The 27,153-nt window shown below is 33.1% G+C and overlaps 1 protein-coding gene across 5 annotated transcripts in view; it reads right to left on the bottom strand.

The window, feature by feature from the left end:
• kidins220b (kinase D-interacting substrate 220b) overlaps positions 1-27,153 on the bottom strand; it is a 31,271-nt gene that overhangs the window by 2,959 nt on the left and 1,159 nt on the right. The window contains exons 2-28 of one of the 5 annotated variants that reach the window (XM_051138486.1): positions 25,598-25,751; positions 25,398-25,496; positions 24,251-24,349; positions 24,031-24,129; positions 23,822-23,923; positions 23,432-23,530; positions 22,751-22,948; positions 22,547-22,645; positions 22,253-22,351; positions 22,071-22,169; positions 21,809-21,986; positions 20,135-20,299; positions 19,757-19,936; positions 19,499-19,664; positions 16,960-17,111; positions 16,569-16,858; positions 16,324-16,464; positions 15,488-15,725; positions 13,888-13,976; positions 12,853-12,997; positions 10,576-10,738; positions 9,295-9,473; positions 7,916-8,136; positions 6,985-7,107; positions 4,749-4,781; positions 1,493-1,630; positions 1,295-1,393 (exon numbers count right to left, since the gene is read on the bottom strand). In XM_051138486.1, coding sequence (XP_050994443.1) covers positions 1,295-1,393; positions 1,493-1,630; positions 4,749-4,781; positions 6,985-7,107; positions 7,916-8,136; positions 9,295-9,473; positions 10,576-10,738; positions 12,853-12,997; positions 13,888-13,976; positions 15,488-15,725; positions 16,324-16,464; positions 16,569-16,858; positions 16,960-17,111; positions 19,499-19,664; positions 19,757-19,936; positions 20,135-20,299; positions 21,809-21,986; positions 22,071-22,169; positions 22,253-22,351; positions 22,547-22,645; positions 22,751-22,948; positions 23,432-23,530; positions 23,822-23,923; positions 24,031-24,129; positions 24,251-24,349; positions 25,398-25,496; positions 25,598-25,729 — 3,825 coding nt within the window. In that variant the 5' untranslated portion in view covers positions 25,730-25,751. The remainder of the gene's footprint in view (positions 1-1,294; positions 1,394-1,492; positions 1,631-4,748; positions 4,782-6,984; positions 7,108-7,915; positions 8,137-9,294; positions 9,474-10,575; positions 10,739-12,852; positions 12,998-13,887; positions 13,977-15,487; positions 15,726-16,323; positions 16,465-16,568; positions 16,859-16,959; positions 17,112-19,498; positions 19,665-19,756; positions 19,937-20,134; positions 20,300-21,808; positions 21,987-22,070; positions 22,170-22,252; positions 22,352-22,546; positions 22,646-22,750; positions 22,949-23,431; positions 23,531-23,821; positions 23,924-24,030; positions 24,130-24,250; positions 24,350-25,397; positions 25,497-25,597; positions 25,752-27,153) is intronic. The other 4 variants (XM_051138488.1, XM_051138489.1, XM_051138490.1 and 1 more) reach the window with 4 other exon arrangements.

Below are 27,153 nucleotides of genomic sequence, written 5' to 3'. Positions count from 1 at the left end.
GCAATAAATCTTAAATAAATATTAAACCCATTTCAAATATACATTTCATATGTACTTCATATGTATTCATATAATACATGAACTTATACATAAAATTTGACATTTTGAATTTATAAATTAATCACATTTAAAATCATACATTTTAAATTTATTTACAAATTTAATATAAATATATTAATATTTAATATAAATATTAAATTATAAATATTAAGCTAATTTCAAAAAAACACACACACACACAGACACATACATATATATATATGTACTTCATATGTATTCATATAATACATGGAATTATACATACAATTTTACAGTTTAAAATTCTAAATGTAAACAATTTTTTTAAATGTATTATTAAATGTAATATAAATATTAAATAAACAATAAATATTAAACTCATTTGAAATAAACATTTCATATGTATTCATATAATACATAACATTTGAAATTTTGGATATATAAATTTAAACAAAAGCACACATTTCAATTCATACATTTTAAATTGATCATTTATAAATTCAATATAAATATTAAATAAATATTAAACTAATTTCATATACAGATTTCATATGTACTTCATATGTATTCATATAATACATAATTTTTTTAATTTAATAATTTAAACAAACACATTTACATTCATACATTTTAAATGTCTTATTTCTAAATTTAATATAAATATTAAATAATAAATTAGGCTCACTTGAAATACATATTTCATATGCATTTATATTACACATTAAATTTTAAATTTTAAACAAAAACACACAATTAAACTCATACATTTTAAATGTATCATTTCTACATTTAATATAAATATTAAATAATAAATATTAAGCTCATTTGAAACATTTCATATGTATTCATATTATACATAAATGTGACATTTTGAATTGTATGCAAAGCACACAAATTCATACAGTTTAAATGTATTATTTTACATTTTTATATAAATATCAAATAAATAATAAATATTAAACTAATTTCAAATACATTTCATATGTATGTTATATGTACTGTTAAATACAATTTGAGATTTAGAATTTTTTTTAATTAAATTCATACATCTCAAATTTGTTATTTGTAAATTTAATATGAATATTAAATAAATAATAAGTATTAAACTAATGAAATACATTTTTAAATGTATTCATATAATACATAAAATTAGAAATTTGGAATGTATAAAATGTAAACAAAACCACACATATAAATTTATATATTTTAAATGTATAATTTTTTGTATGTTGGCAAGGCAACCAACTCATTACAAAAATGACAGAAAACTACTTACTGTTGTCCTAAAAAGCTGCCAATCTCCAAAATTCATGCTCATCTCTTTCTTCAGCTCGTCAATATTACATTGAGACAGAACTCGGCCATTTATGTTCGCCTGAAAAAAGAAATCTCAAAATTAGAACGTAGTGCAAAACAACTATTTGCATTTAATATTTTCTTCTCATTGTAAATTTTTTTGTTCACAAATACACACCTTCTTAATGGTGGCTGTATACTGAGAAATCATGCTCTGGTCAATGCCGTCGATAAGTCTGACACGCTCACAGACAACATCTGTGCTCATTGAGCTGAGCAGAATCGACGGGGTGCCTGAGACCACCGAGGCAGAGCCCTGGTACAAACAACACACCAAACCATTAGTGCCACTCAATTACATCAGAACAGTGTGCATATGAAAGATCTCATATGGTAGCCTTCAGACTGCTACCACAAGAGATAAACCATGCAGATTTTCAGAAAACGGTCCAAAGGGGATGCAAAAGGTCTTGAATTAAAATTCAAGGAAGAGAGGGATCAAAAAAGGTACTGCAGGGAAAAATACGCAATGCATTTTGAATGTATTGCTGTCAGCGGGATTTCAAAGAAGCTAGTGCAAATCTAGTGACAGGATGGTAACGAAAAAGTTAGGAATACACAGTTGTACTCAGAATTTGTTAGTGCTGGAGTGTCATCTACCACCGCACTTAATGTTAAGTACTACGTAGCTTTCAAATAGCTACATCTAATTATAACAAAACCAAAAATTGTGACCTACACTACACAGACTATAAATACAGGCCTCTGTTAAGGGAAGTCAGAGTGGCACCTGGGTTCTATACTTTTAAAGTTTTCTGACAGAATACTTAAAAAGTTCAGCATCCAGGCCACGCTGTGTGAGAAGTTGATTATTTCAATGGCTTTTGCGTAGGGCTGGGCAATTTTTTTTCATATTAGCCGATATTCATAATGATCACAATAAATGTCAAGTTTTTATTTCTTTCAAGTTTAAAGGCAGATTTTTGCTACAATGTGAAAGCTATAAGTTAATCGTGGCTTTAAGCTGTTCTTTTATGGTCAGAACATGAAAAACACTGTTTTTTAATTCTTTACACTTTTTCCAGTCATTTTTAATAGGAAAAAATAATTCCTTAGTTCTCATTAGTCTTCATGAGTAATGTTTCAAATCAAAAAACAGGTTTGTGTTGCCTGATAATATTATTGATATATTATTTTTTTTTATCTCTTAGAAATACACATTTCTAACATTAGCTTGAGTTAGGATGTAGATATAGATTTACGTTCATTATCAAAATCAGTAATATCTGTAAAAATATTAGCAACCTCATTTTTACATGGTGAAATTTAATTATTCTGACTTTTTTTTTTTAATTAGCCATAGTAGCATACATTTGGATCATGATAATAACAGTTAAAACCACAAATATAGCACCTCAATACCATGGTAAAAATGTACTATGGTTTCTAGGTATTTGTATGAAAAACAGTAGTCTAAATACATTTAGTATAAATTAGAGGTCGACCGATACTGGATTTTACAGATACCGATAACTAGGTTGGACCACACTGGCAGATGCCGATTAATCGACCGATAGTTTTTCAAATGGATACTGAACGGAAAATAAATAGTGCTTTATTTAAAAAAAAAAAAAAAAAAAGTAGCCTACTGAACCACAATTTGTAAATGAATAAAAATATTAATATTAATTATATACTGATCACTACAGTTAGTTCATTGTTCATTAATGTTAACAAAAAACATATCAGTAAATGCTGAAATGAACACACTCTAACAAAGAATAATACTTCTATTCTTCAGCTTTTATCAATCTTAATGTTACAAATTGATATTGTTAAGTGCTACCATTACGTCAACAATCAAACTAAAGATGGCCATCTTTAAATATCTACACAAAGGCCACAGTATTGAAATTGCATACATATGGATATTGTGCACTTTCACAATTAAACTGCTTCTATTGTAGAACATTTGTGGTTATCTAATCAAAATATAAAAATATGTTAGTCATACAACGGGCAATAGTACAGCGCTGCGTCTAGAAGAACTCACAGTTATCCAGGATATCACACACACTGGACGCATCACGTTCAATTCAAGTGGCGGTCTACAAGACTTTATTTGATCAGCAAACGGGAAAAGTATACAGATGTCATTTCTCTACTAATGCAGCATCTAGTCAACAAATTCATCGCTTAGTAATAACCTGGAAACATGCACTACAGTATACTGTACACACCGTTTCATTGTCAATGTTTTAAATCCGCCTTTGAAGTGTCCCGCTCTGTGCAGCGCGCAGTGTCCGGTGTCTAAACAAACGGCATGTGTTGTCAGTGATTTCTGCCAAAAGAGGCCGCTCTCGTGCTGTATAACAAAGACTATAGGGACTTTGCTGTATAATGACGACCTTCTCAGCCACTCCAGCAACGGACCCAACCTGGTAAAAACTATCGGCATGGATTTTTGCCATTAACCGATAGTTCCGCCAATCAACTATCGGTGCCGATTAATCGGCAAGACGATACATCGGTCGACCTCTAGTATAAATGAATAAACGCTATAGCTTAATCACAAAAAAATACTGTAATTATATTCCATTACTCCTCCTTCAATACATTTAATACATGCCTGCATTAATAATATAATAAAATTCGACACAAATACCCACATTTCTGACACAACAGTTAGTGCTACTACAGTAAATCTATGCTAAATGATGGTGATTTGTAAATTAAAAAGCCTTCTGGCTGTATTGTTGCTCACAGTGTTTCTCCTGTTTGTCAGCTTTGTTTCATCTGGTTTTAAACAGTTATTTGTGTTCTTCACTAAACTGAAGCGCTTCACACTGGATCTCACAGCGCTGCTTAGTGAACGAGCCAGTCAACGCATGGTCATGTTTGAACTTTGATCCGAGCGGATAAACGGTCCGAGTGGTGCGATTTAAATGACTAGCGCCGTTTCGTTCCGCCTTTATCGAACTTTTGTTATCGTGCAATAATTAACGTTAGCAATTTATCACCCAGCTCTACTTTTGCGTATCACTGAAACAACTGCATCATCACAACTGAAAGGGTATAGAAACGGGTAGGATTTCTTTATTTTTTTTATAAGGAAAGAAGTTTGAAAGACCCCGAGGAAGGAGAAGAACTTAAGTTTAATGTGAGCGAGTAATATACGCTCCATGTTAGCATGTCACATGGGTTTGAGCACAATTTTTTTTGTACAGTTAACTGGCATATTTTACTTTGCATCTAACCCCAACTTAAGCACTTTTATCCCTCCTTCCCCACTTTGAGTGATTTTTTTTGTCCCATAGTGCATGCCGGGGTGTGAGTGTTTAGGAGAGTGTTAGCGTGTGTTTGCGAAGGCGTGTGAGGAGGGGCAGCATCAGCAGAGCAGCAGAACTTAAGCCGAGTCTAGAAGGATTCAGTACCTGCTTCTTTTTGAAAGATGGTACCTTACCCTGCTTGAGGAGAGAGAGGAGAGGAGGGAAGAGACAAAGGAGGTGGAAATCGTGAGGGAACTACATTCATGTTGATGAAAGAAAGATGGAGAGAGAGTTTAAACAGGGAGCAAATGAGTCTTTCTCTACAGCATGTGGGAACTGGTGGACTGTGAAAGCCTCCGGTGAACATTAAGGCAGCTGGTGCTTGACGTCACTAGTGCAGAGCCTGTTTGAACACTGGCATCTTGTTTCTATTCTCACACAAATGAAGCTTAAAATGTACCACATGTCAAACACTTAGGTATAAGGCACTTTATACAAAAACAGGGGACTGAAAATTTCTTTTTTAAATGACACGTCCAGTCAAAAGTTTTTGAACTGTAAGATTTTTAATGTTTTTTTAAAGATGTCTCTTCAAAAGTGATAAATGCTTCTATTCATCAAAAAACTGAAAAAAATTCCACCCACCCGTTTTCAACATAATAATAATAGTAAATGTTTTTTTGAGCAGTAAATCAGAATATTAGAATGATTTCTGAAGGATCATGTGACTGGAGTAATGATGCTAAAAATTCAACATTGAAATCACAGGAATAAATTACATTTTAAAATAAATTCAAATTAGTTACAGTTAGTTTAAAAATAGTAAAAATATTTCTAAACTAATGTTACAGTTTTTGGTGTATCAAATAAATGAATGCTTGGTGAACAGAAGAGACTTCTTAAAAACACAAAACATCTTACTGTTTCTAAAAACATCAACAAGTAACAGACAAAAAAAAAAAAATTATGGGATCAAGTTAATTTGGGATCAAAAATTGGTTTGTCAAAAACTGTTACAAATTAAAGAAAAAAAAAAACTTTTTCTTATAATAACAGCTGAACTTAAAGTCAACAGATTAATTTGTGTGATAACTGTGAAAATAAAATGTGGGAAGAGCTGTATACAAAATGTAGGGCCCTATGAAATCTGTTTCATTTTTTCCAAATTAATTTCTTCTGTTTAATTTTTTTTTTTATTTCATATTTTTACATTTTAATTGTTCTAGACTAGAAAAAAATCAGAAGAAGAAAAAAAAAAGTTTTATTTTTACCAAAATGTGTTTTCCATTAATTTTCTGGATTCCATTTTAAAGGTTTTATTACATTTTAATAACCAAAAGCATCTCTAATTAACTGTTAAGTAAAACATTTACTTTTTAAAATTTTTTATATAAAATATAAATATAAATATAATTTTTTTTTCAGAAATACTGTGTTGTGTACTTAAACATTTCTTAAAGAATAATGTTTTAATAATAATAATTTTAGGAGAAGTAGTACTATAATTACATTTCTGTCACAATTTCTTCAAGTTAAACCAAACTTTTATTTTTTTTGCTGTGAAGAACTTTAAGTTTCTTTTGCATAATATGATGGTAGTTTTTCTCAAAAGAAACTGAAATGCTCATGAAGTGACTCAGAGTATTTCTATTTTAGAAATATATAGAGATTAAGAGATTAAGTTTATGTTTTTATGTTCTCATATATTGAGGCAGCAGAGACCGAAAAAACACAGCAAACATCACACAAGCTTCAGTATTTGTGTAGTAAACAAAACTGCAGTAAAATTCCGTGTTATACAGTAAATTCCATTTTTATTTTGCGCCTGTATCACAGAAAATCAAAGGACCTTAAAAATGTTAATGCACACTAAATATTATTTTAGCAAATAATACTATTTTATTAAAATATTTATTTATTTATTTGTTTTTTTTTATTGTTGAACACAGTCGGGACTGTCAAGATTTGGGACGAGTCTCTATTTAAAGAGAGCATAAGGACATTTAAAGATTAAAATATTTGACCCTTTTGAAAAAAAAAAAAAAAAATGAACAAAAACACTATGAATAACTAACAGCACCCTATTCGTACAAAGTGCCATGAAGAATATGACAGACTTTTCATATCACATATTCCACTCCAAGAAAAAGCATGAAGTATATCTGGAGCAACACCATGAAAACAGCAAAAATAAAATGATAGTGACACATAAGACAAGAGGGAAGAAGAAACTTTATATTCATGTTTATAAAAGGAAACACCTGCAGAGCAAAAATTAAACATTAGCTGTAGAAGAAAAGTATGTCAGCAAGTGAACCCTAGCAAGAACATCTAAAACTAGCGCTATGCTGTTATTCAAAAACACAAAGTCTAGCAGCTTTTGTTCATGACTAGTACTTACAAGTCCACTGCTATGGTCCTTGGGATAGCCGGTTTTAATGAATGGACGTGGAAGAACATGAGCAGGGAAGGAGCTGCCAGCATACTGCCGTGGCAGCTGGTATAGATGTTGGGGGAAATATGGCTGGGAGACGAAGTTTGGAGGAAAATAAAAAATTAGGGAATGAAAATATAACAGAAAATCATACATAAATACATGCAGGAATGTTCAAGTTCAATACAAGGGAAATGAATAAACAATTGATAATTTTGACTTTATCTTCCATTTTAGGAAAATATTTAGTGCCACAAATGCTGTTGACTGAGCTCAAATTGTATTGAACCTGAAAGATTCCTTTAAATCCAAACATGTGAAATAATGAGGTTTCTAACACTCAATCTCTCTCTCTCTCTCTCTCTCTCAAACACACACATTCTCTCTTTAACATGCACAAATGCTTAAAAAAATAAATCATAAGGTGGGATACAATGCGCACAAACATGTAGCCTCATAAACACCTCATTTTGTTACATTAAGAGGCTGAACTTAAGAAAACAAGGCAAACGCAAATCGAAAAAATGAAGAAAAATAATAACTGAAACACGAGCACAGGGAAATGAATGAAAAATTGTCTGGGTGGGCATGTGAAAATGTTTGGCACTGAGGCCGAAATACTTTGAGAGGTGTGTGCTCGTCCAAGGGACTTCCCTCATCTATTAAATGAGCCGACGTGCCTAGTAGAGCTCCCTGAGGTAAGTTAAGTCTAAAACACAGCTGAGTCATCAATCTACACTTGACACTGAATCAGATTTAACTGGACCCATTTCACCTCAAATGCCCCCCGAAGAGATGACAATAATCTAGTGATAGATTACAACAGTTTCTGATTCAGTGTATCAGAAATGTGCAAGTCAAGTGATCTTTTGTACGTTATTCGTGCAGTGACACTCACCCTGTTGTAGAACGGGTGTTGCGGACCGGCCATGCCACTGAAATAGGCGCTGTGGGGCTGAGGAGAGACACCCGGAGGGTTAAACGGGCCGTTGAACGAGGCAGTGGGGGAGCAGGCAGAGGACTGTTGGCTGTAGACTGATATTGGACGGCCTTCCTGCAAAGGCAGCGTGGGATAGGTGACGCCACCCATGTTCACTTGCTCCCGGGCGGCACGAACATCTGAGAAAATACAGAAATAAAAACTTAGAAATTAATGCTTGTCAGCAAGGTATGAGAAAGGTAAATATAAAGGTAATATTATATGATGTTCTATACACTTTCTATAAGGTCTGTAATTCACAAATAAAAAAAAGCATTTGTGATTCTCTAATTTCTGGCATTAAACATTACATTCAGAAATAAACATTTGAGATATATATATATATATAAAATGTTTGTTTTTTAATGTAATATTTGTAATGAATATAGTGAGTAATAAATAAGTTCAAATGTAGCATAAATTAAGCTGTCAATTAAAATAAATTACTATTTTAATAAGCCAGAATGAGTGACATCAATAAAATAAATATTCAAGAAACATAAAATAAAAAAGACAATAACATATTATTTAAAAAATCATAATTCCTGTCTCAATAAAATAAAATACAAACCAGAATAAGTGACAGTATTGCAAATTTAGCATAAATTAAGCTGTCAATATGCAATAAACATTGAATAAAAAAAGACAATAACATAATATTAAAATAATTATTACTATTTCAATAAAATAAAATACAAACCAGATTGAGTGTCAGCACTGCAAATTTAGCATAAATTAAGATGTCAATATGCAATAAACAAAATTAAAAAAGACAATAACATAATATTAAAAAATACTAATTACTACTTCAATAAAATAAAATATAAACCAGAATGAGTGACAGTGTTGCAAATTCAGCATAAATTAAGCTATCAATATGATAGTATAATAAACATATTATTAAAAAATAATAATTCCACTTCAATAAAATACAATAAAAATACAAGCAGAATGACAGTGTTGCAAATTTAGCATAAATTAAGCTGTCAATATGCAATAAACATAAAATAAAAACAACACGTTTTTACAAAGAAATTACTATTTCAATCAAATAAAATACAAGCCAGAATGAGTTACAGCACTGCAAAGCTGTCAATATGCAATAAACATATTATTAAAAAAGACAATAACATATTAAAAAATAATTCCTATTTCAAAAAAACACATTTAAAAATCAATCACAGATTACTAAAAAATAATAAATACTATTAAAATAAAACTAAATAAAAATAAAGCTGTCAGACAGGGACTAGATAGTTCAGGTTTAAATATGAGTTGTTTTAAAGAAAGACATTTACCTGCAATAATCTCTCTGAGTTTTGGATCTAAATTAACAGTGCAGGGGAGAAAGGTGCGGATGTCTCGAGCCGCCAGCACTGGAGTTCGGGAAGAAAGGAAAACCTCAAAGCTACGGACATCACCATCTATCTCCAGCAAAGGCTCCACATCTTTAGTGGTTGGAATGTTCTTGGAGATCCTGTCAGGCAGGACATGAAAGATACAACTTGAGAAACATGAGACAATACTAATATTTTAAGGTTTGTAAAAGTTACTTTAGCATGTGTTGAGCGTCCATCACGTTTGTACTAAAACAATGCAGGTCTTGTGAGAATGGCTGGTTTTAACATACCCTGGCATAAATTACACCGAGCCTTGCCAGATCAAACAAAGTCATGATGGTTTTACTGAAAATGAAAATGATGCTGATATAACTCAGCATTAGCAGTACAATATCTTCATTTCATTTTGTGTTTCTGGGGCATGAGCTGCTTTAAGAGTGGAAGGAGTGTGCAGACAGCCAGTATCAACACAATACAGCAATATTACTGATGTTCTGGACGCCAAACCTCTTCATAGAACCACAAACTTCATATGTTTCCACTTAAACAGACCTAGGGGTTTTCAAAAATGCTCTATAAACCCCTCAAAAAGTCAGAATACACCCATGCCGCGAATGCATTTATTTCTCTCTTTATATTTGGGTACAACAAGATCTACACAGCGATGTTATGTAGCTTGTGTAAAGAAGTAAACAACACAAATGCAGTCAGTATATTCCATAACCATTTCATATCTGACGACAAGACAATATCTATGCAGTGACACAAGTCTTACATGAATAGCATCATCTGACTAATCACCGTAGGGAAGCCTATCTAATGATCTGGACAAGCTTTCTTTGGCTTCATCTGACATTCTGTGGCCTCCCATTATTCCTTTCCAGGAAGCTTCTCAAAGGAGACATTTTTCTCTAGGACCCTAATGGGCTAATGAACTAACTACATACAAAAAAATCTTACAAGACAAATGCATTACATAAGATTACACTGAAAACAAAACTTTCTTGTACGGATTAGTAATGATCTGAGCTGTTGATCTCAAGTTTAAAACAACAGTGTGTTTCTGGCAACCTGACGGCATTATGAAAGAGCTGCAAAACTACCGTGATAAAGTCTGTGGTGAAAATGAAACATCAGGAACTGTGTTAGCTCAAATGCAGTTTTCTAAAGATCTACATTATAACATAATGACATTATAAAACATAAATAGAGTCATGTGGTTTCTTTAAAAGCCCCTACCTTTCATAGATGGTTTTCAGAGTTGTCTGATCTGGGATGCCGTCTGTCTCTTCTAGGTATAATATGAGCCAGGATGTGCGATATGGCCACTGCTCAGTCAAGTTGATCCAAGATGCAAGTCGGTCCCAGTTAAAACTTATCTGATTGGCCCTCAGCAAGCGGCCTAAACAAGAGGAGCATACTTCATGAGTACTGAATGTTCAGACTTTATGATTTCAGATCTAAAACTTCATAGTCCATTATAGTGACTACTATAAAGTCAAAAAGTTTGGGGTTGGTATGATTTTTTAAATGTTTTTTTTTTTTTTTTTAAGTCTCAAGAAGGCTGCATTTATTTGATTTAAAAACACAGCACAACCCCAAAAAACAAAGAAAAAAGAAAAAAGAAAAAAGAAAAAAAAAAGGGTTCGTACAGACAACATAAAATGAAATTCCAGGACTTTCAAGGACTTTTCAAGCAATTCTTTTTTTTATTTTCAAGGACATCAATCACAGATCTCATTTATCAAACCATGTCTTCTCTTTAAAATTCTAAATTCTAAAGATAAATAGAAATAGACTAATAAACAAATGGCAAAAATAAAGTGTGAAGCACATGCAAAGTATCACTATTAAAGTATTTCAAACACTTTTACACTTTTACTATAGTAAAACCACTGTTAATTTTCTTAAGGAATTTGTATTTGTGTATACTTAGTTTCTTTTTCCTTTGTTTTTATAACTGTACTGCCTTAATTGTTTTATGTTTTCTAGTGTTTAAGAAAAAAATCTGAAAAGAAGATTTGCGAAATCGGTCCGATATCCTGATCTGAAACAAATTATTTGCCATACATGCTCCGAAGTCCGGAACTGAATGAAATGATCTGCAAACCCACACCAAAGTCCTGATCTGAATCAAATGATTCGCAATCCTTCAAACTGCGTACTGCAAACCATTCGATTTGAATCATTCAATTCGCAAAATAATTTACGAACCCGTTATGATCTAAATCAAATGATTAGCAATACGCAAAGTTCCGACCTCAGTGAAATGATTCGCAAACCTATCGAAATCAAATGATTCGCGATACACAATCCGATTTGAGCACTTCGAAACAGTGAATCATTTTGTGACACATTGGTTGAACTGATTCGGAATTTCGAAAAGCTCAGTTTCATCCATAACTATGTGCTTTTTAAAATCATTACAAGCAATGTCAATTCAAAAAGAAATGGCTCTTTTAATTTGATCTGGTTTTTGCTAGTGAATCGCTTGAAATGACCGATCAAAGTCACGAGTTTGAATCAATCAGAGTGGTTCCAATGTAAATGACTCAATTGATTTGGTTCATCTGTTCCTCTTTTCATGTCAGTACAACCATTGGCTTAGCTCGCTGCCAAAATTTGGCGAGAGACGATATGTGCTTATTGAAAAAATTAAACACTTATTTCATAAAAACAGTGTCTTTCAATTATTCAAGCAATTTTCAAGTACTTATTTAGAAATATTGCTATTTTAAAGGGTTTTCCGCACCTTAAATTTCAAAAAGTCAAATTCAAGCACTTTAAGCACCTTGCATGAACCCTGATTTTAAAATGTAATTTATGTGATGCATGCTGAATATTTAGGAACCATTACTCCACTCTTCAGTGTCACATGATCCTTCAGAAATCATTCTAATATGCTAATTTGGTTCTCAAGTATCATTTTTATTATTATCAATCTTTCAAATAGTTTTGCTGCTTAATATTTTTGAGGAAACAGTGATACATTTTAAAGGATTATTTGATAAATCAAAAGTTCAAAATAACAGCATTTATTTAAAAAATAAACCTTTTGTAACATTATAAATGTCTGTACTGCCACTTGATCAATATAATGTGCCCTTGCTGAATTAAAAAAAAAAAAAAAAAATCATTCCTTTTATTTATTTATTTTTAAAACTTATTGACTGTAAATGTTTGTACGGTAGTATAATTCTGCAACTTTGAAAAAAAGTAGGTTGCAAACATCTGAATTGGTGCAGAGTTAAACAGGAAATTTGGGTCAATTAAGAAACGTTTCATTTGGATCATGAAAAGTGGCCATTACAAACCAGACTAAACAACTAGACTAAACCCCTTTGCCTATTGGTTAACATTACCTAATAGCTCAAGTGATGTCATTGGAAACGGAAAGTTGTTTCAGAGTAAGATCAAGTTTGATTAAAGATTATACAAAGAAATGTTTTTCTTTAAAATAACATGCAATGATAAATCATTTTAAGAACATGTTGGCCTTCAAGACTGAATGCTGACCTGTGACTGATACAATGTTGAGGAGCCTCCTCATTGTCTGAGGGCTGATGTCACTGAACCAGTCCTCAGTGACGAGCAGTTTTGTGAGGTCGAATGACATCTGACGCGTGACTGACCTCTGCATCTGTCGACGGCGATAAGTATCCTGAGGAGAGATTGGATAGGTTTAAATCACGCTTATTATTCAAAATCAATAGCATTAAGGAATACAGGGAAAGAAAATGTCAAGGGAGACATTTGGAAGCATTTTGTGATATGAGCATATCATGTGGTCAAACATTACTGTCATTGGATTACAGCCAGACAAACTGCACAAACACAAGCCATGGGATTGCCAGAGAGGACGAACAATATAATTTGTCTTTGAAGTTCAAATCATGCTATTGCAAACATCAGATAATGTTACTATCACATAAATATTTAAGGGATAGTTCACCCAAAAATTAAAATTGCCATAAATTACTCACCCTCATGTCGTTTTAAACCTGTAAGACCTTCGTTCATTTTTCAAACACAAATTAAGATATTTTTGATTAAATTTGAGAGCTGTAGATTTGATGAAATCTGACCCTGCATAGACTGCAATGCAACTAAAATGTTCAAAAGGCCCAGAAAGGTAGTAATAGTCTTGTAAACGTGCATTGGAGACTGTCACAAAGAGAAGAAATTGTTAAATAAAGTTTTCTTTGCGCAGAAAACATATTCTCGTAGCTTCATATCATTACGGTTGAACCACTGATGTCACATGGACTATTTTAACGATGTCCTTACTACCTTTCTGAGCCGTTTGAAAGTTTTAATTGCACTGATGTCTATGCAGGGTCAGAAAGCTCTTGGATTGCATCAAAATATCTTCAATTTGTGTTCTGAAGATGAACGAAGGTCTCACAGGTTTGGAACGACATTTAAGGTGAGTAATTAATTACAGAATTTTCATTTTTGCATAAACTATCTCTTTAATCGCATTCATGATCATTAATCATTATCATATAAGTAGCCTTCTGACATAACAAAGCAGCATATTTATTAGCTTACCCTGCGGTTAAGAGTCGTCTTACTGCCAAACTTGGTTTGGTCACCCAGGCTGTTCTGGGACAACTTTCTGTCCAACTCCTCATGCCAACCTACAGCGGAAGAAAATTGTAAGAAATTTGCTTTGCAAGCACCACCAAATATGCTCTGATTGTCTGTGATTTTTGTCATTCAGCAATTAACTTTCAACAAAGACATAAAAACTGACATGAAACAACATGTTGGTCAGAGCAGGGTTAAAGTAATGTGGTTTGGAGACTTGACATAAAACATAATATGTTTGGCTACATTTTGCACACTACCATATAAACATTTGGGGTCAGTACTTTTTTATTGTTCAGCAAGAATGCATGAAGTTGATCAGAAATGAAAGACCTTTATAATGTAAAAGATTTCCATTCTAAATAAATACTGTTCTTTCGAACTTTCTAGTTATCAAAAAAAATCTCAAAAAAACTATATCACGGTTTCCACAACTGTTTTCCACTGTGATAATAATAAAAAATATTTATTGAGCACCAGATCAGCATATTAGAATGATTTCTGAGGGATCATGTGAAGACTGCAGTAATGGCTGCTCAAAATTCAGCTTTGCCATTGCAGAAAAAACTACATTTTAAAACACATTAAACCAGAAAACAGTTCTTTTAAAGGATTAGTTCATTTCCAGAATAAAAATTTACAGATAAGGTACTCACCCCAAAAAATAAATAAATAAATAAATACAATTTATATACTTTTTAACCTCAAACGCTTGTCTTGTCTAGCTCTGTGTGAACTGTTTTATTTCTAGTCATGACAGTTAGGGTACGTCTGAAAACTCTCGTCTAATTTTATCCTCCAACTTTAAAATCATCCTACATCGCTGTTTTACCTTGTTTTGTAAAGGATGTTTGATATTCTTTGCATGTTCACTTTGTAAACACTGGGTTGGCAGTTCTGCAGCGATGTAGGACAATTTTGAAGTTGGAGGAGAAAATTAGATAGGACTTTTTAGACATACCCTAACTGTCATGACTGAAAAAAAAAGTTCACACAGAGCTAGACAAGACAAGCGTTTGAGATTAAAAAGTGTATAGATTGTAATTTTTCAAAAAAAAAAAATAACCGATTGTTTTGCTAGACAAGACCCTTCTTCCTCGGCTGGGATCGTTTAGAACTTTTTGAAGCTGCATTTAAACTGCATTTTGGAAGTTCAAATTTGGGGGCAGCATAGAAGTCCATTACATGGAGAGAAATCCTAAAATGTTTTCCTCAAAAAACAATTTCTTTACAACTGAAGAAAGAAAGACACGAACATCTTGGATGACAAGGGGGAGAGTACGTTATCTGTAAATTTGGAAGTGAACTAATCCTTTTGTAATAATATTTCACAATATTACTGTTTTTACTATCTATTGTTGATCAAATAAATGCAGTCTTGGTAAGAAAAAAAATGTTTTTCTTTTTAAAAAATATTTTAAAAATCATACTGATCCCAAACTTTTAAACGGTAGTGTATATCAAAAGACAAAAAAAGACTACTTCCTTTAATAGTCAGTCATTATTTGAAACACAAGGCGTCCTACTTTATTTTAACCTCTCATCCCATTCTGATACAAACCCTCAGAGTTCCCAGCATCTCCATTAGCAGGAGTGGGTGCACACATTTTCTTTGCACTGCTGAGGCCACGACTATTGAGGAACACAGGCAAGTGGACAATGTTGCGCATATAGTCATGCCCGTTGATGTTGGAGTCACGCAACACGCTGTTTAGATTCTGGTTTATAGCTTTGATGATGATGTGAGGATCACTGGCGAAGACAGAGATGAATGGACCCTTGGAGAACAGCACCCTCACCTGATCAGAGGAACAAATTTGACAGGTACATTTTTACAAAATGTACAAAAACTTACACACTAAAACACATTTTATAGAAATTGCAGGTACCATTTTAAGGATTTACTCCAGCTTCAGAAGTCAGTATCCAATATCCATACATTTTAATTGTACAATAAAATAATTTTATTTAGAACAGGACGACTGACTGTTATCAGGGTCTCAATACAATTGACTAAATAGATTAGGGATGCTGTTGGTTATCACTAAAAACAACGGGTCTGTTCAGTCTTTGCTAGACTAGCAGAAAAGCCAGTTCAAGGAGACCACCGTCTTTTCAAGTAATTTAATCAGCTTGAAGGCACCACTGCACATGACAGTGCAGACTTAAGATTTTATAAGAGATTTCATGGCAAATGATAATTCAAAAGGCAGACTGTTCCAGAAATAGATTAATGTTTTTTTAGTATTATTTATACACTATTATAAAAGTTATTACTAATTTGAATTCGTATTTATTTTTAGATTTTCCGTTGGTATTTTAGTAGTTTTTTTATTAACTGAAAATGATTTTCAATTTTTTAGTTTAAGTTAACATTAACAACACTGGTGTGCTCACCGTGTCAAGCATCTGTAGCACTTTGTCCTGTTCACAGGAGTCCAGACCATCAATGATGACAACTAGACGTGTCTGGTTCTGGGTAAAGCCGTCTATAGTCTTGGCCATCTTCGCCATGAGCTCCACTTCATTCTTCAAGACCTGTGAAAAAAGACGATCTTCTGTGATGCTGTATACAATCTATGCTGTATACAATAACTCTATGTAGCTCTATGTATAAGTTACCCAGAAGCCTGCCAACTAACCTTCATAAAGCCCTCACTTTTCAGCTTATGCATTTTGTTGGCGGCACTGTGCAGCCTCTTCCTCTGTGAGTTCAGCACTGAGTCTGTCACCTGCCACCAGGTGCGACAATTAAGCAACAGGGCCAAACCAACAACACTCGCCATGGAAACCAGGACCGCGTTCACTGTCTGGTTTTCCCCATCCACCTTGAAGACCGCCAGCAGGGCCATTCCCATGATCAAGCAGGCCAGAATGAAGAGGAAGATAACAAAGGATGGGATGCAACATGTCTTCTTCCACTTCTTTTTACCTGAGGGTAGACAAGGTCACAACAATATGTAATGTAGCAAATCTAGGCTATATTTAGTTACATAGTCCCTGAACAATCGAGAATGGTTAAGTGGCTTTTACCTTGAGTGTCTTCAGTTTTAAAGACTCTGAAAAGTCTGGTGGCCAAGAAGCCAAACTCTCTCTCACAGGCATCTGAGAGAGTAGCGATCATTTCAGCCATGGACGTCTCGCCACCAACACTGGATAATCTGTTATAGTCTGTGAACAGAAACCTGAAAAAAAAAAAAAAAAGATTTCAGTATTTATTTAGGAAAGAGTCACATTCAAACCATGCCTCATTTGTTTGCTTTCTTCTACTAAAAAAATGACTCTGCACCACAAAACCAGTCATAAGTAGCACAGGTAATATTAGCTAACAATACATTGTATGGGTCAAAATGATCGATTTTTCTTTTATGCTAAAAATCATGAGGATTTTAAGTAAAGATCATGTTCCATGAAGATATTTTGTAAATTCCCTACCTTAAACATATCAAAATTTAATTTCTGATTAGTAACATGCATTGCTAAGAACTTCATTTGGACAATTTTAAAGGCGATTTTCTCAGTATTTAGATTTTTTGCAAACCCAGATTCCAGATTTTCAAATAGTGGTATCTTGGCCAAATACTGTCCTATCCTAACAAAAACCATACATTAATGAAAAGCTTATTCATTTAGCTTTCAGATGATGTATAAATCTCAATAAAAAATGGACCCTTATGACTGGTTTTGTGTTCCAGGATCACAAATTTAAAAACCATTACAACAAACATAAAAATATAATCAATATACATCAAAAACATACACTGCCATTCAGAAAGTCCCAAATCAATCAAAAATATAGTAAAAAAAAAAAAATAATAAATAAATAAATAAAATTTGTAACATTGTGAAATATTACCACAATTTAAAATAACTGTTGTTCATTTTAGTATATTTTAAAATGCAATTTATTCCTGTGATGCAAAGCTGAATTTTCAGCAGCCATTACTCTTTAATCTTCAGTGTCAAATCTCTCTGTGCGACCGAAAACTACTGCATGCGACTATGAAAAAATATTTAGGACCACCAGTGTGACTGACCCGATCAGCATATTTGTGTTTGTGCTGAGGGGAGCTTCAAAGGTTTCTACGTGTTTTTGCAACGTTGAGTAATGTATCACAGACGTATCTCACAAATCCTTTCATAAACGAAGTGTAGAGAGAATGTAAATAAGAGATTAATTGTGCAGCTTCATTGATTATAATGGAACTTAGATGAGTGATAGCTTTTAATGATTTTTAAGGGAGTTTGTAAATGAGATATTGATTTAATACAGTTGAATAAACAAGAAGTTAATAATAAGTGACATTGTCTGACTATAACACTGCCTGGTTCTGCTCTATTTTGTCAGAAATAGTTTGAAACAAGTCACAACTGAGCCACTGCACATCTCCATTTAAACACAGCAGTGTTTTGTTTATGAATGAACGTGCATTTTTAAACAAATCTATTGAGTAATTAATTCAATTTCCCAGTCATAAAGACACTTGCTTTATTCCTGAATGAAGCAGCTGTTCGAACAAATCAAATAAACAAATGAATGATTCAGTAATTAAATCAGTGACTTGCCGCCACCTACTGGTAATTTTAGTGTCATTTTTAAAGTATCTTTTTAGTTATTTAAATCATTTAACATTTCTGTATTCAAATTTTTATATTTAAAACATTAGTCTCAACATGAATTTATGAATTTGATTGCACTCATGCCACCTCTGAGCCTCATTCAGCATATGAAAATACACCTACACACAGCCACATTTTTGTTCTTATGTGCCACCTCTGTAGTACAATTTAATTTTTTTAAAACTGATTTAATTTGATTGGTAACTCATTATTCTACGTGTTCTTATTCTGTTGTTTTAATAAAACATTTTAAAAAGCTTATAAAATAGAATTTTCTAAAAATTTAACATAAAAGATGACATAATTTTAATAAAGTTAGAAAAATGGCATTCTAAAGTGAAAAAACAAAATTCCCCCGTAAATCACTCTGAGTCAGATATCACCTCTTAATGGGAAGGATACTTTTTTATCCTTTTATTTTTAAATTTTTGATTATTGATTAGAAGGTGCTCCTGAAATTTGACTGTGCTCCTAAAAATAAAATGCAAATGATCCTTCAGAAATTATTCTAATATGCTGATTTGGTGCTCAAGAAATATTTCTTTATTACTCTATCCATTATTAATCAATGATGAAAACAGTTGTGCTACTTTATGTAAATCGTGATGTAGTCATGAACAATTTATTTGAAATAAAAAACATTATAAATGTCTTTGATTAACCTAATGAATTCTTGCCGATTATAATATAATGAATTATAATTATAATATAATAAATGTTATTGTCCCTAATATAATAAATAATAATAATGTTTGTTTTTATTAATATATTTTTATTTTTGTAATATTAGCAAACAAAAACAATGCATAAACTGTAAAACTATACATAGTAGACTCTAATATTACAGTTGGGAAAACGTTACAGACAGCACTGATACTACTGCCTTAACGCTGCAGTGACTATTGGGTAGCAAGTCAACACCACATGGTTTATGTAGAGTATAGGTAATTACCTGACAGGCAGAGCACGGGTGGTCTGTTCCGGAAGTTCTGGTGGGTTGACAAACATGAGTTTGAGAAGAAGCTCCAGGTATCCAATGTGTCGGGCCAGACGGGTGCTAATGACCCACGCCCAGTTCCAGCTCTCACCCTCACGCCTGCTTCCAAAGTACACAACCACTGTGTAGAGATGGAGATTTGCTCATTTTTTTTTAGTCATGAATACAGAACTTACTTTGTGACAATAAATAACGGGCCTGTTTTTTTCTTACCAAAGAAAACATAAAGCAGTGCCAGAATGCTGAGAGAGATGGCGATAGCCAGCTTGGGATCCACGGTGAAGCCGAGCACTAACGCTACAGAGCCGCACAGCAGGAGCGATAATAACACAACCAGCCAGGAAAACTGGAACAAAGGCTCCACCTGCTGACCTGCAAATGTCTTCATCTCATCTGAGAAAGAAATATGAAGATTCATCCACCAATAAATATACACCAGATGCAGCGAATTGAGCTCGATTAAACATTTCAAGCTCAGAAATAGCTAAAAAGCTAGGTAGGTACGTGCTGTACATGAGTAAACTGTGCTTTAAAATATCCTTTTCAGGTCACTTTCCTAGTTTAAGCCGAGCGACTCTAAATAATGCTCACCCTCTAGTTTCTTGAGCAGGAAGGACTTGCCGCTGCCCCACTGGGCATACAGACCCACACAGATGGGCGGCTGCATGGTGGGCTCACTCAGGATGTCAGCCAAAGCGCTGCTGTACAGGTCATAGCCCAGCATGTCCCCATCTGACTCTGTGGGGGACAGATGTCCTAAAGGGGACAACACAGAGAGGGGCAAAAATACACACAGGTCATTCATAACCTACTGAAAATACGGTATAATTTAGTGCTGAAATGCAACTACAGCAATTCAAAACATATGTTTACTTAAAAGAACTACTGGGATCTGAACTACCAAGAGCAAGACTCTGGTTATTGTAAATCAATAAGACTAAGTTTGCAATAGAAGAGGAAACAACCTGTCTAATCTGATTCATGAACAAATGACTCTTAAGAGCCAGTTCTTTTTAGTGAAGTAAACCGAAAACAAAATGTGAACACAGTGCAATTTGATTCCCAAAATGACTCTCTTCTGTCAGTTATTTAATAAACAATTCCATAAGTTGAGTTACTGATTTGAAACAGTCTGAAACACTGTTCTGTATTATTTACAGCATTTGCAAAGAGAGAATATATTTCATACACTACCAGTCAAAAGTATTTGAACAGCAAGAATGTTTTTAAAGAAGTCTCTTCTGCTCACCAAGCCTGCATTTATTTGATCCAAATTACAGCAAAAAAGGTAAATACTTTGATAAAAACTTTGAAATATTTTTACTAATTAAAATACATGTTTTCTATATGAATATATTTTAAAATGTAATTTATCCCTGTGATTTCAAAGCTGAATCTTTAGCATCATTACTAGTCACATGATCCTTCAGAAATCATTCTAATATTCTGATTTGATGCTCAAAAAAACATTTATTATTACTTTGTTGAAAACAGCTGAGTAGAATTTTTTCAGGTTTCTTTGATGAATAGAAAGTTCGGAAGAACAGCATTTAACTGAAATTAAAATCTTTTTTAACATTATAAATGTCTTTATCATCACTTTTGATCAATTTAAAGCACCTTTTAAAGCAAATAAACATATTAATTGCTATAATTTCCTTCCCAAAAAATAAATAAATAAATAAATAAATAAATAAAAATTATGCTGACTCCAAGCTTCGAAGTGGTATAGTGTATAATGTTACAAGCTTTTTATTTATCCAGAAAACAAATGTACTCAACTTAAATATTGATAATAATAAAAAAATGTTTCTTGAATAGCAAATCTGCATATCAGAATGATTTCTGAAAGATCATATGACACTGAAGACTGGAGTAATAATGCTGAAAATTTAACTTTGATCACAGATAATTTATCAGAATAAAATATATTTTAAAATATATTCAAATAGAAGCCATTAACATTAAATAGTGAAAATACTTCACAATATTACTGCTTTTGATGTATTTTGAATCAAATAAATGCAGGTTTGGTGAACAGAAGAGACTTCTTTAAAAAAAGCATTACGAATCTTACTGTTCAAAAACTTTTGACTGGTACTGTATGTAAGAAAAAAGGACATCATAACTAAGATAAACCCAAATGAATCAAGAGCTTGTAAATCAGAACCTAATTGAATCAGGAAATCTGCACTGATATTCAACCCTAATAATCAGTGTTAATCAATAGTGAAGCTTATGATGGAGATGTAGTCTCAGACTCACGGGCTCCAAAAATCTGGGTGAGGATGCTCTTCTGGTGGGTGCAGTCGATGTTGTAGGGTGTCTCTCCAGCCTTGTTGGGGCGGTACAGCAGACGGCCATCTTTAGGGTTACGGAGAAGGAGCTCAGCCAGTCTGCGGCTCCGTCCACGAATGGCGATATGAAGAGGGGTGTCCCCTTTCTATAGCCAAAGAGAGCAGAGACTTAAAGTGCAGTACAGTCTTATGATGTAAATATGAATTATGTGCATGAAGTAGTGACTGACCTTGTCAACTGCAGACACTTTGGCTCCCTTGTCCAGCAGCAGCTCCACTATTTCTATGTTCCTCATCTTGGTGGCTTTGATTAGTGGAGTCTCAGAATCCTACATATACAGACAAATACAGACTCAAGACTCGCTCAAAACATTGAAACAATCTCTTTAACATGAGTCTTGCTGTTCTTTACCTTAGTGGTGGTCTCTGTGTCAGGGTTGCACTGCAGTATGTCTCTAACCATGGTTGCATTGCCTTTCTCTACAGCCCAATAGAGGGCAGTCTTATTTTCCTGCAATATACAAATAGTATTGAATTTCCCATAACTCTTACACACTTGCTGTGTAAAATAGGACTGGACAATTAATCCTATTTTAATTTTGATTAAGATTTTTGCTTTTCTTGATATTGACCTTCAAAATATAACAAAAACATTAATGGAATTTTTACTAATATTTTCACACATATGATATAACAGGTATTTTACCTGGCCTCTAATGTCGATGTCTGCATACTTGTGCAGTAGCGCCCTCACAATCTCGACATGCCCACCTCTCACAGCTCCAATCAGCACAGTGTCTCCACTCTACAACACACAACGAAAATACACAATATCCAGGTCATTTTTATCCATTGTAGTTTTCCAACTCATTTCTGTTTGTTTACAGGTTCGTTGTGAGGTTTAACCCACCCTGTCTGGGATGTTCACGTATGTGCCGGCATCAAGCAGGTCCTGGACAATCTCAGTGTAGCCCTCTTTAGCTGCAATCATCAGAGCTGTGTTTCCATCCTTGTCAGTCATGTTTACATTAGGGTTCCTTTTCAGAAGCTCTTTAACGACCTCTGTATATCCTCCTTTCACAGCCACGATCAGTGCCGTCATGGAGTTCTGAGTGGGTGAGATTAATAACATAAGACCAACAAGCTCTCAGGATTCTGAAGGAATGCTGTTAAATTAGTGGTTCTCAACCAGGGGCTTCAAGGCCCACTAGGAAGCCTCAGCCAACTTTCAAGGAAACTAACAAGATGACTTAAAGCAATTTAAAATGAATATAAAAACAACTAAAAATAAAGATATATCTTATTTAATTCATTTTTTGGCTTTGAAGAACCAGAACTTTTGAAAACCTGCCCATGTAAGGCTATTTAGAATTATAATTATGATGAAAAAAAAAAAACAGCCTACACCTTTTCAGTTAATATGTAACGTTATGTATATTTCTTATGGAAAATTGTGCATGAGGAGTGAAATACACTGCCGTTCAAAAGTTTCATTATCTAGTAAATCACAAACTGGGCCTTCAAAATTCATTGAAGACAATGGTGGCCTTAAAGTTAAAAAGGACCACTATGCTAAATGATGAGCACATACCGCCCCCTCCTGGTCAACATCAGCTCCGTTCTCCAGTAGATGCATCACGCAGTCGTAGTGACCTTTTCTTGCAGCCCAGATCAGTGGGGTGGTGCCATACTAAAAGCATAAAATGACAGATTTTAAAGTTAAATATTCAAGTCTTAACATATCTTATAGTAAAATCATTAAAGGAATATTTCCTGTTCAGCAACTGTGGCAGGCTGTTGATGGCCAGAGAAAATTAAGCTGACTTTGGTTTTGTAGAAACAGAACTAAATAAAATGCAGTTGCACTGCAAATGATTAACCCTTTCCATTATAAGTACATTACTATTATTTTGTTTACACAACTTGTATTTAACACAGAATATTAATTTAATCACAATCAGTCAGGATTGGTTTAGCTCACCTTATCGGAGCAGTTGACTTTAGCTCCATGCTCCAGTAAGAGTTTCACAATTTCTGCATGGCCTCTACCGGCTGCCCAGATAATGGGGTAGACGCTGTATTGCTAACCATATGAAATGCATGAAATCTTAGTCAATGATTGCATATATTAATTTGGACTTATTATTGATTTTTTATGATTTGTATGTGCTTATACCATGCATGTTTTACCTGTCCAGTGGTGTTTGGGTTTGCCCCAGTCTCAAGCAGGACCTTGGCCACCTCAACTCTACCTTTATATGAAGCCCAAGTAAGGGCAGTCCAACCCCCCTGCAAGACACAAAGCCACCTCTCTAAGTTTTGATAATTACATAAGAATGTGTTTCAGTTTCAAATGTGATTATTGTACGTATTGCTTTTGATACAAACTTCTGCAACTCAATTTTCTCACCATGTCTCTGTGCTCAATATAAGCACTGTTTTCCAGCAGCTCTTTCACCACCTCCACATGCCCCTCCTTCGCTGCACAGATCAGAGCGGACCAGCAGTCCTATCAGGGAAAAGCACAGAGACGGGTCGCTATGGAAACCATTGAACCATTGGCTAATGTCACCATGGGAACAGTGATGGAGAGCACAGAAGATGTACTAGAAAAAAAGCCCTACGCCACAATTATAATGGACACCACATCTTATACAGATTTTAAATATATGGTGAAAATATTGCACAGAAAAACAGAAAGGTTTCTATTGGGGGTTTCTATTCAATGTCTAATTTTTCAATAAAAAAAAAAATCTAATTTTGAATAATTAAAAAAAATAGAGGAAATAAAAAAATGCTCTGTAGATTGCTGCAGTCAATAAAGTAGAAGGAATATATATATATACATATAAACATAAATAATTATAACACATTCATGTATATATTTAAGAAATATTTACAAGTATATGTATTTATTATAATTTTTATATAATTTATATTATATATAAATAAAAATATTTTGTACATAAATAACATTTCTCTTAAAAATACACACACATATATTAGGCAAACTCAACTTTTATTTTTTATGCGATTAATCACGATTACTTGTTTATATATGATCTGTGTTATCTGAATATATATATATAATCTGTATTATCTGAATATTTATTTTATTAATTATATATATATATATATATATATATTGTTGTATATGTATTATCTAAATATTTATATTATTTATTTATTATTAATATATATAACACACACACACACACACACACACACACATATATATATACATATATATATATATATATATATATTTTTTTTTTTATTTTTTTTTTTTTTTTTTTCTCCTGTACTATTTATTATTTTATGGATTACTTAATTATAGCAGATAGCAGCTGTCCTGTCTATTTAGTTTGCTTTTTCTTATAACAACATTGTAATAAGCTGCTGATAATTGCTATCCAGAAATGATATCAAAAATCACTGAGAATGTCTGCACCACTTTTGGTTGGTAAATGTTATGTGAATATCTGCAGCGTTTGAACCGAAACAAAAGCGACTACCTGTCAACTCTTTTTGTAAAGCTAAAGTGGGTATTTTCTCACCACATCATCCAAGTTGACATTTGCTCCCCTTCTGATGAGCTCTTGAACAATTTCAAGACTGCCCTGCTCTGAGGCCAACATCAGAGGAGTCTGTCCATTCTGTCAAAAACAAACAAACAAACAAAAAAAAAAAATTTGATATCCCTAAATTTTAACTGATAATCTTACATTTTATTTGACTTTTTTTAGATGTAACTTACATCGCTTCGACCATCCACCTCTTTGAACTTGTCAAGATGGGCTTTGACAGCAGCCAGATTCTCTTCCTCCACATAGCTGAAGAGGTTCTGGATGGCCAGAGTGGTCATCTTGATGGAGGTTGTGGTGTCCATGATTGCCACTCACTATGACACCCTGAGTAGAAACACATTTAGTCACTTTCAGAACACAGACTGTGAACAGAGACAGTCAAAACATAAACAGAATACTGCAGTAGGTTGATGGAGGATAACAGGGAGAAATAAGTAACCGATATAAGTCAACTCTCCAAGATTAACTGCTAGAGATGTTAAATTGCTGAGTTGGCCTATCACAGTGACAGGTGATATCAGAACAGCAATGAACTTTAAATGTCAGGAGAAAGGAGGCTGGCACAGATAAGCATAACTAAGAGATAACTATTCATTTTCTCCAAACACCTCCACAGACACACAAATTAGTGCAAATATTTAGCTTAAGTGTCTGTTAAATAGACAATTTCGTACCTACACTACCAGTCAAATGTTTTTGAACAGTAAGATTTTTAATGTTTTTTAAAAAATTCTCTTCTGCTCACCAAGCCTGCATTTATTTGATCCAAAGTACAGCCAAAACAGTAAAATTTTGAAATATTTTTACTATTTAAAATAACTGCTTTCTATTTTAATAAAATTTAAAACATAATTTATTCCTGTGAACAAAACTAAATTTTCAGCATCATTACTCCAGTCTTCAGTGTCACATGATATTTCAGAAATCATTCTAATATGCTGATTTGCTGTTCAAGAAACTGTTTTTATTATTGTTATCAATATTTAAAACAGTTGATTAGTTCGATTTTATCAAATCAGAATATGAGATTGCTAAAATGATGCTAAAAATTCAGCATTGAATTCACAAGGAATAAATTACATTTTAAAATATATTCGAATAGAAAAGTTATTTTAAACAGTAAAAATATTTTTCAAATTTTACTGTTTTTTCTGTACTTTGGATCAAATAAATTCAGGCTTGGTAAGCAGAAGAGACTTCGTTAAAAAAAACATTAAAAATCTTACTGTTTAAAAATTTTTGATTGGTAGTGTAATAACATTTCCATTTTAATTTAATTATTAAACTTAGTTACGTATTTGTTTGTTTTATTGCAATGTATTAAAAAACATACAATAGTAATGAAAAACAGCAACTGACGTCAATATAATTACAAAATAACATTATATGAGATTTTTAATTTGGATATTTGTCATTTATCATTTCAACATTTCATTAAAAATGTTAAATTATTCCTGGTGAAACCATAAATAAATAAATTAATGGACAGACACATAGAATGACAGGAAGAATGACAGAGTGATTGCTGGATAGATAAATAAACAGATCAATTAAATATGAACACGACAACACGCAACACTCTATACCACCCTGTGTGGCAAAAATCCAACCACAAATCAATGCAAATAAATGTTTAATATTAATATCTGACAGCATTTGACCCTTATTTAATATGCGCCAGTATGTGACCCTCATTTAACCTTGAATACAGATAAATTAAAGAGGA

The sequence above is a fragment of the Labeo rohita genome, chromosome 20 (genome assembly GCF_022985175.1).
Source record: "Labeo rohita strain BAU-BD-2019 chromosome 20, IGBB_LRoh.1.0, whole genome shotgun sequence".
Taxonomy (NCBI): Eukaryota; Metazoa; Chordata; class Actinopteri; order Cypriniformes; family Cyprinidae; genus Labeo; species Labeo rohita.
Note: the sequence above shows the minus strand (reverse complement) of the source record. Positions and strands in the feature narration are given on the sequence as shown.